The sequence below is a fragment of the Pseudophryne corroboree genome, chromosome 6 (genome assembly GCF_028390025.1).
Source record: "Pseudophryne corroboree isolate aPseCor3 chromosome 6, aPseCor3.hap2, whole genome shotgun sequence".
Lineage (NCBI taxonomy): Eukaryota > Metazoa > Chordata > Amphibia > Anura > Myobatrachidae > Pseudophryne > Pseudophryne corroboree.
The window spans coordinates 337613988-337630353 of record NC_086449.1 but is presented as its reverse complement, the minus strand read 5'-3'; the positions used below and the strand labels follow the sequence as shown (position 1 = coordinate 337630353).

General features: G+C 47.5%; 1 protein-coding gene and 1 long non-coding RNA gene across 4 annotated transcripts in view; one reads left to right on the top strand and one right to left on the bottom strand.

The window, feature by feature from the left end:
* The window catches only part of STRA6 (signaling receptor and transporter of retinol STRA6), a 202400-nt gene that overhangs the window by 106797 nt on the left and 79237 nt on the right, over positions 1–16366 (top strand). For all 3 annotated transcript variants that reach the window (XM_063926451.1, XM_063926449.1, XM_063926450.1), the window contains one exon: positions 7574–7693. In XM_063926451.1, coding sequence (XP_063782521.1) covers positions 7574–7693 — 120 coding nt within the window. The remainder of the gene's footprint in view (positions 1–7573; positions 7694–16366) is intronic.
* Positions 1–16366, bottom strand: part of LOC134932225 (uncharacterized) — a 256078-nt gene that overhangs the window by 224804 nt on the left and 14908 nt on the right. The gene's annotated exons all lie outside the window — the stretch shown is intronic.

The window sequence follows — 16366 nt, the reverse complement described above, 5'->3', positions numbered from 1 at the left end:
CCATTGAAGGGGCGGGGCTTCACTATGAGAGGATCCAGCAGCTTACCAGCGCCATTTTCCCTCTGCATTGGACCCAGACGCTGACAGGACAGGGACGCGCAGCTCCTCCAGTGTGACTCCAGATTACCTCAGCGGTACCAGGGGGCCATAGCAGGGGGAGAGCGACTATTAGTGTACTAAGAGGGTCATTCTGACCCGATCGCACGCTTCAGTTTATCACAGCGGTGCGATCGGGTCAGAACTGCGTATGCGCCGAAGGCCGTCGGGACGATACGATCGCCTCTGCCTGCCTGCCTGACTGAATGGCGGCATTTCGGTCTGGCCAACCCGAACAGGGGGCGGGCCGCAGTGGCTGCATGACGTCACACGCAGCAGCTGCGGCCCGGGGAGCGATGAGTAGCTCCCGGCCAGCACGCTATAGCTGCGCTGGTCGGGAGCTACTCTTGAAGTGCAAAGGCATCGCTGCTGTGCGATGCCTTTGCACTTCTGCAAGGGGGGGCCGGCACTGACATGCGGGGCGGGATAGCCCTGTGCTGAGCGTCCCCCCGCATGTCAGTGTGAATGATCGTAGCTGTGCTAAATTTTGCACAGCTGCGATCATCTTGGAATGGCCCCCTAAGTCCCCTATCAGGGTACTTAGTCTAAGACCCGGCTAAGCTTGGCATTAGCGGTAAGGGCGCAGTGGGGGCTGGCTCCAAACAACTCTGTGTCTCCCTTAAGGGCTCTTTGTGGAATAATTGTGCTTAACCTTTCCTGTGTGTGTGTGTGTGTGTGTGTGTGTGTGTGTGTGTGTGTGTGTGCTGTCACATTTACATTATGTCAGGCAAAGAGTGTGTCTCTTGTACCGCAGAGTGTTCCTCTTCACCTGGGGGCTCACTACTGGGTACTCAGGGTTCACAGACTAGCAGGGCTGAGCCGGAATGGGTTAATTCTCTTAAGGGAATAATCTCAACTCTTTCTACAAAATTGTCCCGCAATGAGAAAACATTGTCTTAATCCCCTCTCATTTGTCCGCAAATGCGATCTCTGGCCCATATCCTGCAGTCTGATTCTGATGCTGACAGGTCAGACATTGAGGAGGGAGAGGTGGACTCAGAGGGGAAGGGGGGGGGGCGGGGATCAGTGACGTGCGGTGAGGTCACTGGTTGGGGAGGCACTGGCAGCTAACAAGCCCCCCCCGCCCCCCCCCCCCCCGAAAAAAAAAAAAAAAGTCTGGTCCCCCAACACATCAGGAAAACCAGCACTAGGCAGAACCAGCCGTGGGGAATAATGCCATAGCAGGGGAGACACTCGGTATGGGGTCCTCCTGCCATAACATTAATCTGCCCCCCCCCAGCCAGTCAGCCCAGGGTTGGAATTCCTCGGAAAGTGGGAACCCCAAAAAATAAAAATGGGGTCCCCCCTCCCGAGCAATAACCAGCACTGGGCTGATAGCCCAGTGCTATGCCCCGCACCCCTGGTGGCGGTGGGTGCGGGGTTCATTGTGTGTTAATATTGTTCTTTACAGGTGGCCTACAGGTCCCAGCAAGCCTGCCCCAGCATGCTGGCACTTGGAGAACCACAAGTGCCAGCATGCCCGGACATAAAGGGCCTGCTGGCACCTGTAGTCCACCTGCAAAGAATAGTAATATTGTTCTTTACAGGTAGCCTACAGGTCCCAGCAAGCCTGCCCCAGCATGCTGGCACTTGGAGAACCACAAGTGCCAGCATGCCCGGACATAAAGGGCCCGCTGGCACCTATAGTCCACCTGTAAAGAAAATATTAAAATAAAACGCCACACGTCTTGAAAAGAAGCTTTATTAAACTGGGTCTCCACCTGGGGGCGGCGGCCTTTAAGCTCTTTTGCGTGGCCGCCGCCTTCCCAGGGCTTCCGGCGTCTTCACCTGGGGGGCGCCACCCCCCCCAGGGCTTCCAGCGTCTTCACCTGGTGGGCGGCGGCTGCTAAGCTCTTTTGCATAGCCGCCGCCCAGCCAGGACTTCCGGCCGTCTTATTTCTTCAGGAGCTCTTCACTGCTCCTCCTCCGCCGTCGGACTGACTCTCCTCCGCCTCGTGCTGACTTATATAAGTCAGCCGGAGGGGGTGGGGCGATGACGCGGCGAGCCGTGATTGGCTCGCGCGGCCATCTTGAATTTCAAAAATGACGCTGAGGCGCCATTTTTGAAACTGGAACCGCTGCGCTGCCAAACTCTGCAGGATCAAGGTAATTTTCCGCCGCCGCAACCCGCCGCCTGCTCCACCGCCGCCCGCACCAACGCCGCATCCCGCCGCCCGCACCATCGCCGCATCCAGCCGCCCGCACCTCCTCCGCCAGCGTCGCCCACATAGTGATTGACAGCGGATCGAGTGACGGATCCGCTGGCCAATCACTGTGGCCTCACTGACAGGGACGTGCTTTCATAGGTTGAAAGCACGTCCCTGTATGAAAGCGGCACCACTAATGGTGCCGCTTTCCCATATATTTTCAATGGGCTTTTACAGCCCATGGCTAGTCCCCGCCCGTGCCCGCCCCCCGCTCCCCATACTTTCCCCAGTGACAACGGGAGGCACCACGATCGGTGCCTCCCAAACACATAAAGAGAGGAGCAATGTAAAGAATAATATTAAGAAGATACATATGACACAGAATATGTGTCATATGCATCTTCTTTGTATTATCTTAATCATTAATGACAGGGGAGGCACTGCCTCCCCTGACTGCACGTCCCTGGCGGGGATACAGCTCTGTCACAGGGAATAGAGGCTCTTATAGAGGCTATCGGAGACGTTCTGCATATTCCTGATAAGGTGTCAGAGGAGTGTGAGGAATCTTATTTTAATGTAAAAAAGAAATCCTCAGTTACTTTTCCTGTGTCAAAGGAATTGAACACCCTGTTTGAAGAGCCATGGGTTAATCCTGATAAGAAGTTTCAGATCCCTAAAAGGTTGCTCTCATCTTTTCCTTTTCCCCTGGAGGAAAAAATTGGAAAATCCACCGATAGTGGACGCATCAGTGTCTAGGCTGTCACGTAAAATTGTATTGCCTGTTCCTGGTGCAACCTCCCTGAAAGAGCCTCGGTCGATCGTAAAATTGAGACTACACTCAAATCATTGTACACAGCTGCTGGGGTGGCTCAAAGACCCACTATTGCATGTGCGTAGATCACTAAAGCCATTGCTAAATGGTCAGGTAATCTAATTGAGGGGTTAGATTCCTTATCTAGGGGGGATGTTGTCTTACTCCTGCAGCATATACAGGACTTCGCAAACTTTATGGTGGAAGCCATAAAGGAAATAGGCGTGCTTAACGCACTCACAACCGCTATGGCAGTGTCTTGTGGCTATGCCAATGGACTGCTGACGCAGACTCCAGGAAAGGCGTGGAAGGCCTACCCTTCACTGGAGAGGCCTTGTTTGGAGATGAATCACACAAATGGATCTCCACAGCTACTGCGGGTAAGTCTATGTATCTTCCTTCCGCAGCCCCCCCAACCAAGAAGACTTATTCAGCTTCTAAGGTACAGTCCTTTTGGACGGCCAAGTTCAATGGCAAATCCAGATGTGTTTCTACATCCTCCAGGGGCGCAAGACTAGCAACATCAGGTGCTCAGGAACAGAGCTCAGGCTCTGCTTCCTCAAAGATTTCAGCATGGCGGTGAACCGCAATGCCTGGAAGGCTGTCAGGTGGGAGCCCGACTACAATTCTTCAGTCAGATCTGGTCAAATTCGTGCCAGGATCCCTGGGTCATAGATCTTATTTCCCAGGGTTACCTACTGGAGTTCCAAAAGCTCCCACCTCACACATTCTTCAAATCAGGCTTGCCAGTTTCACAAGAGGTAAGTATAACTTTACAGCATGCCATCCAAAAACTGGTACAGACTCAGGTCATTGTTCCAGTTCCACCTCATCTACTAAACAAGGGATACTATTCCAACTTGTTTGTAGTACCAAAGCCGGACGGTTCGGTAAGACCTTTTCTGGATCTCAAACCTTTGAACCCATACTTACAGGTGTTCAATTTCAAGATGGAGTCTCTGAGAGCAGTGATCTCAGGTCTGGAGGAGGGGGACTCTGGATATCAAGGATGCATAACTTCATATTCCGATCTGGCCGCCTCATCAGACTTATCTCCGGTTTGCACTATAGGCCTGTCACTACCAGTTCCAGGCCCTGCCATTTGGTCTCTCCACGGCACCGAGGATGTACACTAAGGTGATGGCAGAGATGATGTTTCTACTCCGCAAATAGGGAGTGAACATAATTCCGTACCTGGACGATCTCCTGATAAAAGCACTGTCCAGGGAAAGGTTGTTGGACAGCATTGCGCTCTCAACCAAACTCCTCCAGGATCACGGGTGGATTCTGAACCTTCCAAAATCTCACCTAGAGCCAACACGGAGGCTCCCATTCCTGGGAATGAAACTGGACACGGAGTCACAAAAGGTGTTCCTTCCCTTGGAAAAGGCATTGGTAATCCAGTCAATGGTTCGGGATGTCCTGAAGCCAACCCGGATATCGGTGCATCTGTACATTCGCCTTCTGGGGAAAATGGTGGCCTTTTACGAGGCACTTCAATATGGAAGGTTTCACACAAGACCCTTCCAGCTCGATCTGTTGGACAAATGGTCCTGATTGCATCTTCACATGCACCAGAGGATCTGACTGTCGCCAGAGGCCAGGATTTCCCTTCTGTGGTGGCTACAGTCTTCTCACATCGTCGCAGGACGGAGGTTCGGAATTCAGAACTGGATTCTGTTAACCACGGATGCAAGCCTCAGAGGTTGGGGAGCAGTCACTCAAGGGGTGCAGTTTCAGGGAAGATGGTCACGTCAGGAAGTCATCCTTCCGATCAACATTCTGGAACTCAGGGCCATATACAATGCCCTTCTGCAGGCCTCACATCTTCAAGATCAGGAAATTCAGGTCCAGTCGGACAATGTGATGGCAGTAACATACATAAACTGATAGGGCAGAACGAAAAGCAGAGCAGCAATGTCAGTGGTGTCAAGAATTCTCCTCTGGGCAGAGAGAAATGCTGTGGCATTGGCAGCGGTCTATGTGTCGGGAGTAGACAACTGGGAATCAGACAGCCTCAGCAATCACGACCTTCACCCGGGGGAGTGGGGCCTTCATCCGGAAGTGTTCAGGTGCTTGACAAGTCGATGGGGATATCCACAGATCGACATGATGGCCTCTCGTCTCAACAAGAAGCTCAGGCGGTATTGTTCCAGGTCGAAAGACCCGCAGGCGGTTGCGATAGACGCCCTGACGACTCCATGGGTCTATCAGATGGTGTACGTGTTTCTTCCACTTCCTCTGATCCCAAGAGTTCTAAAACGAATAAAAAGGAAAAAGGTTCAAGCAATACTCATTTCTCCGGACTGGCCGAGAAGGGCTTGGTACGCGGATCTTCTGGAGGTACTCCTCGAAGATCCATGGCCTCTACCTCTTCGCAAGGATGTTCTGCAACAGGGCCCGTTCGTCTATCAGGACTTACCGCGGCTACGTTTGATGGCATGGAAGTTGAATGGCTGATTCTAGCCTGGAGAGGGATCCCTAACAAGGTTATCCCGACTATGATCCAAGCCAGGATGGGGATAACGTCTAAGCATTACCATCGTATTTGGAAGAAATACATCTCTTGGTGTGAGAGCAGAAATTATTCTGCGGTGGAATTTCATCTGGGACGTTTCCTGCTTTTTCTGCAGGCAGGCGTGGATGTGGGCCTGCATCTGGGCTCCATAAGAGTCCAGATTTCGGCCTTGTCCATTTTCTTTCAGAAACAATTGGCTTCTCTCGCTGAGGTCCAGATGTTATTGAAAGGTGTTCTGCACATCCTATCTTCCTTTGTGCCTTCCACGGCACCTTGGGATCTCAATGTGGTGCTGCAGTTCCTCCAATCGTACTGGTTTGAACCGTTACAGGAGGTGGATGTAAAATATCTTACGTGGAAGACCGTCACACTGTTGGCCTTTGCTTCAGCAAGATGTGTGTCGGAGCTGGGGGCTTTGTCTCACAGAAGTCCCTATTTAATTTTCCATGAGGACAAAGCTGAACTCAGAGCTCATCAGCAATTTCTTCCTAAAGTGGTGTCCGCATTTCATATCAACCAACCTATTGTGGTTCCGGTTATCATCAACACCTCTGCTACTTCAGTCTTTGGATGTTGTGGGGGTTTTGAAGGTGTTTGTGATAAGAGCAGCTCGCGACGAAAAGACGGACTCGCTGTTTGATCTTTATGATCCCAATAAGATTGGGTGTCCTGCTTCAAAGCAGACAATTGCATGCTGGATCAGACTTACTATCCAGCATGCTTATTCCACGGCAAGTTTGCCATGTCCAAAATCTGTACAGGCTCACTCTACTAGGTCGGTGGGTTCTTCCTGGGTGTCTGCCCGGGGTGTCTCGGCTTTACAGCTCTGCTGGGCAGCTACTTGGTCAGGTTCGAACACGTTTGCTAAGTTCTACAAGTTTGATACTTTGGCCTCTTAGTTTGGTCATTTAGTTCTGCAGGAACCTCAGTACTCTCCCACCCGGTTTGGGAGCTTTGGTACATCCCCATGGTGCTAAATGGACCCCAGTTTCCTCTGTGACGTAAGAGAAAATAGGATTTTAATTACCTACTGGTAAATGCTTTTCTCGTAGTCTGTAGAGCAGGCATTCCCAACCACGGTCCTCAAGGCACACCAACAGTGCAGGTTTTAGTGATATCCAGGCTGCAGCCCAGATAGTTAAATCAAAATAACTGAGTTACTAATTAAGTCACCTGTGCTGAAGCCTGTATATCACTAAAACCTGCACTGTTAGTGTGCCTTGAGGACCGTGGTTGGGAATGCCTGCCGTAGAGGATACTGGTCGCACGCCCAGTGCTTCGTTCTTCCTGCACTGTTACTTGGTTAAGTAATACTCGTTCAGCCGTTGCTGTTCCTGTTTCAAGTTTGTTTAACTTGGCTTTCCTCTTCTTGTGTGTGCTGGTTCGGAATCTCACCACTATCCATATCTATTCTTTTCTTGAAGTATGCCCGTCTCCTCAGGCACCATTTCCTAGAATGAATCTGGTAGGAGGGGCATAGAGGGAGGAGCCAGCCCACACTATCAACTTCTTAAAGTGCCCATGGCTCTTAGTGGACCCGTCTATACCCCATGGTACTAAATGGACCCCAGTATCCTCTACGGACTACGAGAAAAGGATTTACCGGTAGGTAATTAAAATCCTATTTTTTTTTTAAAGTCAGATTGACATTGTCGGTAACGGGGCTAAAACCTGTCAAAATTGGCCGCTAATCCTTCAAAACACGTGGATCCGCGGTTAATCTGCCGATCCACGTGTTTTCCGACAAGTCGGAATTCCTTACTTGTCGGATAAACGGCAGATTGATTGAATAGGTCAAATCTGGATTCGACCTTAAAGTGTCGGAAACTGACGTTTTTCCGACAAGTTGGGAATTCTGACTTGAATTGAATAGACCCCTTAGTATATACTGTGTATTTAAACTTTATATGAATATTAAAAGACTGTAACAGATTGTCATTGACTCAGACTTTGTATTATAAGTGAGCACATTTCACTGGTAAATAAATATTATGCATATAGTTCTACAGATATTATTCCCTGCTATCAACTATACCCCAGATCTGCTGCCTGCTGCTGCTTAGTTTCATCTACCCTGCACTACTGCTGCAGAAACTGCGCCAGCCCTCCCTTGCTGAACAGGTAATGAAACAAACTCTGCTTAGGTTTTGCATGCAGAATACAGGACTATACTGCATACAATGTACCATGCTGTGTTTAAGAATGACTGACAGCCTGAAACGATGTCTGCCAAGATTTCTCTGCTCTGTATAAAAATAGACGGTTTAGTAAGTGCTGGCACCAACCAAGTTATGTCCTGCTGTGGTTATTAATGGAAGGATTGGGTTTTGTGAGAGCCAGGCATGGTGACTACTGTATCTTTATTTCTGCTTTTTTTTCAACTTTTTTTTTAAATATTGGACAAAGTGGGTTTTCAAAGATTTATATTGGTTCATAGATATGTTTCTATAGTTATATACAGATGCTTCATTAATACGATTATGTATTTCTGTATGTTGCACTATATGCATCAGTTTGTTGTGAAGTATAGCTTTACATGATAATACAGGGCTAAATAGTAATGTATGCACATGTGAATATAATTACCCTAGTTATATGTGTAAATGATTTTATGTAGTATAGAGTGTCTTTACTCTCCACTACGGACTTGCTACTAATATAACTGTATTCAGATAATATGTTTTTCTGTAGTGAAATACTGAGAATCTGTGTCTTGAAGAAAGCTGGCATTGCTGTGGCCCACTTTAGATGTTACCTAAGTCATGTCCGTGTAAAGGGATTTCAAGTGGGGAGCGAAGTCCCACTGAATAGGCTCATTGTCCCAAAAATCTGTCCCATGTGATTAATCAGCCTGATTCCCATGGCAACTTGTCGTTACCTAACACAGACTTTAGCTGATTAATTTATCAGGTGATGTGACTATGGGGATGTGCGCATTTGTTACATATGTATTAACAATATATAAGTCTATGCATATGTGAGTGTAAATATATACACATACACAAATCTAGTGATTAACTCTTGCATGCACCCTTAACAAGATTGTAAGTAGCTTTTACTATTGCAATGCATGCTATTATTGTTTGAAAGGCAATTGATATGCTGCTGACATAAAAACCGTGAATTCAGCCTTGCACTGCCATGGGCTGACAGCTGGAAGAGCAGACAGCTGTCACTATATCTATATTGAAACTAAAACATGAGGCGCTTGTTCTCTTTCACCCAGTACATGTGCAGAACAGTATTTTGGACCCTCCTTCATAAAACAAGATCCCTTTACTTCCTGATCTGCAGACCCCGTACGGTACATCACAGGGCAATGATGTTTAGGCTCCTTGGATGATGAGGATTTTACTCCTTGAACCCAGAGCTACATTGCCCCTCAGAAGTCTGAGGTCTTCAGGGTCAACTTACTATGCAGAACTTTACAGCTAATGTTTAATCATTCACATCAGTCGCTGCCTCAGCAAAACTTCTCTACTGCACAAGCACACACATTATGGTCAGTTTCTACTTTGTGAGGAATTTGGAGAACCTGAAGGAAACCCACATGAGCATGGGGAAACCATACAAACTCTACGCAGAGCGTGCTAGGGATGGCCATCGAGCATCGATTAATCAAAACCATCAATGGTAAATGACCAATGTTGAATATTTTAACTGTTGATGGGGGAGAACCAGATGGTTTCCCGCCATCGATGGGTCAATACTACCAAATTTATTTATTTTTCCCCCTTAAAGTGTCAGGTCACTGAGCTTAGCCACGCCCCCTGACACCACAAAGCCACGCCCCTGGGCTCTGATTGGCCCACAGTTAATTTTACAGTAAGGCAAGGATGACCATTGATGGGTAAAACCATTGATGGTTCCCTTACAGATGGTTTTACACCAGCGAGGTTGTCCATCGATGGTAACCATGCACAGCCAAGCAGCAACACCACCCACATGAGCAATGCATACAAGGTCTAATTCAGGTTGGATCACAAATTGCGATCCAACCGGAATTTTTACGATCGGCCCGCGGGTGCATGCGCTGCGCCCCTCCTTATTTTACCTAAGTTGCCCCTCCTCCAGTGTGTACTCTGAAAGAGTGTTTAGTGCAGCCAGTAACCTTCTCAGCGATCAGCGTAAGAGGTTACTTACAGAAAATGTGGAGAAGATGATGTTCATCAAAATTAATTATAAATCCCTCCAGGAAGACCTTTACCAGCAATTGCCTCCAGAAAGTACACAGGGACCTGGAGAGATGAATTGCTTCTTTTTTGGTGGGGGGATTAATTGCTCTTTTTTTGTGGGGACCCAAACAAACCAATCATTTCAGCCACAGTTGTGTGGCAGACCCTGTCGCTGAAATGATTGGTTTATTAACATGTGCATGTCCTGTGTATACAACATAAGGGTGGGTGGGAGGGCCCAAGGACAATTCCATCTTGCACCTCTTTTTCTTCTTTGCATCATGTGCTGTTTGTGGCCTAGTTTTTAAAACTGCCATCCTGTCTGCCACTGCAGTGCCACTCCTAGATGGGCCAGGTGTTTGTGCCGCCCACTTGGGTCGCTTAGCTTAGTCATCCAGCGACCTCGGTGCAACCTTTTGGCCTAAAAACAATATTGTGAGGAGTGAGGTGTTCAGAATAGACTGGAAATGAGTGGAAATTAATGTTATTGAGGTTAATAATACCGTAGGATCAAAATTACCCCCGAATTCTGTGAATTTAGCTGTTTTTGTGTTTTTTTCTAAAATCATCCAGATACAAAACCAAAACCCGAAAGGGTGGTTTTGGCAAAACCAATCCAGGTCCAAAACAAAAGCGAGGATCCAGATCCAAAACGAAAACAAACCACGAAACGCGCCCGCCGCACATCTCTAGTATGAAGCTTTGCAAGGTCGGGGAGAGTCTAACGGAGCGGGGGAGCGGGTTCCACTGAAGGGGTGCAGTACGGACAAAATCTTGTTTAGGTGATGATCAATAACTGTCCTTAGAAAGCTACATAGGGGGAATTTAATGAAGTGCAGTTTAACTGGAGAGTTTAAACACACTGTGTATTGGTGGTGATGTGTGAGTGGTATACACTAAAAACTGCTGGAAAGTGTTTCTGGTCAGCAAGATTGCTTAAACTGCATACATTACTGTTTAATACATTATCAGCATAGTATTAAAACCTACAGATGTGTCCCTTAGCTTTGTTACCTGCAATGCGTACGTATCGCGGGCTATGAGTCGCAGAAAAGCGTTTCTCAGCAGAAGCATGCGTACGTAAGCTCCTGCTACCAGCATTACACAACAAGCGGGGGGAGTGCATCAGGGTTAATAGAGGGTGTCGGCACAGGATTGTAAGTGAGGGTAGCTGGAGCTACTGTACCCATTACTTCAGCTTGGTGAAGCTTATGCAATCCTTACTGAATCACCCCCTATGACAGGGAAGGTGGACTCCTCTCAGCTCTGGGCCACATAACAGCTGCACTCCTTACACCTATGGGAGCTACACCCTTGCATGTAGTATTTCTGATGCTTGTATATTACATGTGCCTTACATGACAAACTCCTCATGCACATGCAGCAAATAAAATAGAGAGGAATTCAGTACTTCGGTGGTTCTCTGAACTGTACATTTGCTAATAGTCCTCTTGGCATAATATATGTACCATTTGTTACATTATGCCTGTCTCCAAATAATTGTGGGTGACTGGCTGTGCTGCAGGAGGCATGGAAATTGCTTTGACAGCTGTTTCAAGAGTGTTGATGCTCTCTTACAGCATAATGCACAGATTCTATAAGACAAAAGTTAGTACATTACATACTGTATCATACTTGCCTACCTTGCTGCCCTCTCGTTGCCCCCAGCGTTGTAGGCGCATGGGGGCGTGGCTGGCGGCATGATGGGCCACCCGAGGGGCGTAACGATGGGGAAGTGGGCAGTCTGGGGGGCGTGACATCACGATTGCGTCATCGTGGCTCCACCCCCCGCTATACAGTGTCGATAAACTAGGCACTGTATAGCAGGGGGAGGAGCTATGATGACGCGATTCAGCGCGAATCGCATCATCAAATCTTGTTCTGTGCTGTGGGTGGCCGAGGGGGGGAGTGGAGGGCCTGACAAGGAAAACGGGAGGCTTGCCCACCCTTCCGGGGGTTCCGGGAGGGCCACACGATTTTCGAGAGCCTCCCGGCCATTCCGGGAGGGTAGGCAAGTATGTACTGTATGCGTTTTATGTAAAGCACTGAAAGTACAGTCTTTATTATATATTACTTTTTTCTAATTTATTGTTTAACGTTAAGTTATACAATATACTAAGTCACAGCTATCTATTCTCCCTCCAGGGAGGTCGTGGACCCCCAAGAGGGAGAAAAGTTGTCAGTATGCCGGCGGTCGGGATTCCGGCGCCGGTATGCTGGTCGTCGGGAGCCCGGCCGCCGGCAACCTGAAGACCACCGCTTGACTAGCATGTTCTAATTCGATACCTCCTATACATTTCAATTAATATAAAATAGAAAGACACCTGTGTGTTCCTATGTAGTGTACATGCTTTTTCTAGTTGTCATGGAGAACCTTATACACTGGTGCAATCTCCACAACCAAGCTTACAAAGCAAATTGAGATTCATGCTGACAGTTTGAGTTCTCTAACATACTGTTATATGAGGAATATAGGGGAGGGGACAGCACTCAGGTTCCTCCCGGACATACTGTACAATGGAGCAATCTGCACAAATCTCGCTGATGGTTATTACTAACTTGAAAAATAAAGGATATACATGGGGGAAGGAAAGGCTGGGTTATATTATATGATCCATTAGAAAACGGGGACATAAACAAGAAACCTGGCTAGTGAGTAAATGGTGAGAGTTTTTGGATCATGATGAGGTAATCACAGCCCTCTAATCTTTTTCTGGGTACCGTATATACTCGTGTATAAATCGACAAGAATATAAGCCGAGGCACCTAATTTTATCACAAAAACCTGGGGAAACTTATTGACTCGAGTATAAGCCTAGGGTGGGAAATTCAGCTCTACCCGTACACAGACCTCATAGTGCCAGATATGCCCCACAGTGCCAGATATGCCCCACAGTGCCAGATGTGCCAGATATGCCCCACAGTGCCAGATGTGCCAGATATGCCCCACAGTGCCAGATATGCCCCACAGTGCCAGATGTGCCAGATATGCCCCACAGTGCCAGATGTGCCCCACAGTGCCAGATATGCCCCACAGTGCCAGATATGCCCCACAGTGCCAGATGTGCCCCACAGTGCCAGATATGCCCCAAGGTGCCAGAAGTGCCAGATAAGCCCCACAGTGCCAGATGTGCTAGATATGCCCAACAGTGCTAGATACTTACCCTCCGTCGCTCCTGCGCTGTCTTCTGAAGGAGGGACACGGAGAGCGCAGCGCGCAGCTCTCCTGTGCCCCTCCTGCGTCTCCGGCGGCAGCGGCGTGTGTTAAAGGAAGTGCCGGTTTGTGCACTTCCTTTAACACACACACGCCGCTGCCGCCGGAGATGCAGGAGGGACACAGGAGAGCCGCGCGCTGTGCTCTCCGTGTCCCTCCTAACGCTGACTCGAGTATAAGCAGAGGTGGCTTTTTCAGCACAAAAAAAAGTGCTGAAAAGGTTGGCTTATACTCGAGTATATACGGTACATAGATTTAGGGATACATTTACTAAGCAGTGATAAGAGCGGAGAAGTGAGCCAGTGGAGAAGTTTCCCCATTAACCAATCAGAAGCTCTGTATAATTTTACAGTATGCAAATTATAGATGTTACTTCAGTGCTGATTGGTTGCCATGGGCAACTTCTCCACTGGCTCACTTCTCCGCTCTTATCACTGCTTTGTAAATGTACCCCTTAATCCCTTACTGCAGTGCAAAGACAAACGTGGAATGAGGGTTCCCTCTTTGTAATGGGATTGATTTTAAATATCATTGATTACGAGAGCAGCTATAATACCCTGGTAGCGTCTAGTTTCCCTTCGCGGAGAGGACCTTTCCCATAAGCCACCTGGTCCATGTCACAAACTATTTGGAATAGTAACCTGTGGCGAGCGAAGCAAGACGCCGAGCCCGAAGCGTGGCGAGCTTCCAATGGTGCATAGAAGGAAAAACAAATAACCTCAAACGAACGGAGAACGGAGAAAACAATTGGGTGCTGTAAGGGCGGAAGTTCTCCCCTGCCCTCTCGTATGTCACTTCCAGGTCCTGATCATGAAGGGAGCATAGACACAACCATAATACCCTGGAATAATATATGGATTAATCCATTAAATAATTTGCATGCTGAATATTGGCTTTTATTTCATTCTCATAAATAATATTGTAGCAATCCAATATAATAATAGTATTTAAGTGTGAAGTACTATTGGATTTTTAAATTAAGTAGCTGCAATACAATAAAAATTAAGAAACCATAATTATTGCAATTAACATCTAATTAGTAGCTCATGCTCACTAATGTTCATGCCATTAACATTTAGTTTAATGTGTTTTGTTTTATTTGCTGCATTTAAATGTTTACTCTATTATTTACTTACAGTATATACCATTTAACGCTTTGGGTTTTGTTCAGTACGTTATGATTTTCTACCTTATACAGTATACAGTAGTAATAAAATAGGATAGAAACGATTATCAGCCCAGCTTCCCTTGATAACAGTGAGCTTGATGAAATGATTGTGACATAGGTCAGATAATCACTGATTGCTGCTGCCTTTGTATGGCTTGACTGACATCAGAAATCCATTCAAAGCACAAAAATTGATTTCTGTAAGTTGTCTCAATCACAGCCTGTATATCACTGATTTTATGAAATGCCTTCATGTGCAGGCAATATTGGGGGTAATTCAGACCTGATCACTCGCTAGCGGTTTTTGCAGCGCTGCGATCAGATCAGAATTGCGCGTGTGTATGCACCGCAATGCGCAGGCGCGTTGCACAGGTACAAAGCGGATCGTTGCTGTGCGATGGGTTTTACGAAGAATCCATTCGCACAGCCGATCGCAAGGAGATTGACAGGAAGTAGGCGTTTATGGGTGGCAACTGACCGTTTTCAGGGAGTGGTTGGAAAAACGCAGGCGTGTCCAAGCGTTTGCAGGGCGGGTGTCTGACGTCAATTCCTGTCCCGGACAGGCTGAAGTGATTGCAGCGGCTGAGTAAGTCCTGGGCAACTCAGAAACTGCACAAGATCTTTTTGTACCGCTCGGCTGCACATGCGATCGCACACTTGCACAGCTAAAATACACTCCCCAGTGGGCGGCGACTATGCGAACGCAGCACTGCAAAAAACAGCGAGCGAGTGATCAGATCTGAATTACCCCCATTGTGTGATGCATTAGATGCCACCCCCTTCTAAAACAAAAAAATCCCTATTTTTTAAATTCTTTATTTAATATATCACTTCTTGCAAAGCGTTGTAGAGCTGTCAGTGGAAAACCTAGTTATTTAAATGGGATGCGTTCAGCATCCCGACAGTCTGGATGCTGGCGGTCATGTGACTGCTGCCTGAATCCCGACACCACTCAGTAGACCAGTACTGAGACATCGACAGCCAGGGCCGGACTACCCATCTAGCAAATGCGGGCTAGGGTTAGGTCCCGGAGGGTTAGGTTAGGCCCTAGGGGGTCACTGGGGAAGGGGGGGGACAAGGGTGAATCGCCTCCGCAAAACAAGCAAATTATTTATTATTATTTATTAACAGTTTCTTTTATAGCGCAGCAAATTCCGTTGCGCTTTACAATTGCATAGAAAAACAACCACTGGAGCTGTGAATACGTCACACTTATATACTCCGGAGAGGAGACGCTGCTTGCCAGTAAGCGGGAAGGGTGGGGCGGGGCCGAGCTGCACATCACTAGGCCCACGTCCACACAATGCTGCAATGTGCGGGTCTGCAGGGAGGGGGCAGTAGTAAATTTCACAAATTTGTGTAATTTAGTCCTGCCTCCTCCACACAGCACTGCAATTCCCTGTATCATCTCCTTCTTCTGTCAATTTCACTAGGATGCAGGGGATCTGGACACTCTTCCGTGGGTATCATATATATTGGATATATATCTACACTATTGTTGGCTACCAACAGAAAATTTCCAAAACATGTTTTGATGGAGGTCAGTTAATAGCGTAGACAAGATGAGGTGCAGACAGAACCAATTTTTTGTGCATTGTGTACCTCAATTTGTGTGTAGGCACCCGCATGGGTTGCAGAGCAAAATTTAGGGGGGCATCCTATTAGCAAGAGTACTTTACCTATTAGCCCTGATGCCGCCTCTGTTATCGTGCTATGCTGGCACTTATCGGGGATTATGCTTCCTGATAAGCAGCTGCTGGAAACGCTATAACACTTTGGATCAACGGCCTCTAATTGGATACTTTGATAATGACCACAGTCATTAATCGCGGATCTAGCCATTTGATCAACCAAAATTGCATCGGGGCTAATAGGATACTGCCCATAATAGCTGTTTATACAGACCGATGGAGGCAGGTCTGTCTGTGTAAAGGTAGGTACACACTTAGTGATATGGGGGTAAGTCTGAGTTGATCGCAGCAGGAACTTTGTTAGCAATTGGGCAAAACCATGTGCACTGCAGGGGAGGCAGATATAACATGTGCAGAGAGAGTAAGATTTGGGTGGGTTATTTTGTTTCTGTGCAGGGTAAATACTGGCTGCTTTATTTTTACACTGCAATTTAGATTTCAGTTTGAATACACCCCACCCAAATCTAACTCTCTCTACACATGTTATATCTGCCCCACCTGCAGTGCACATGGTTTTGCCCAACTGCTAACAAAGTTCCTGCTGCG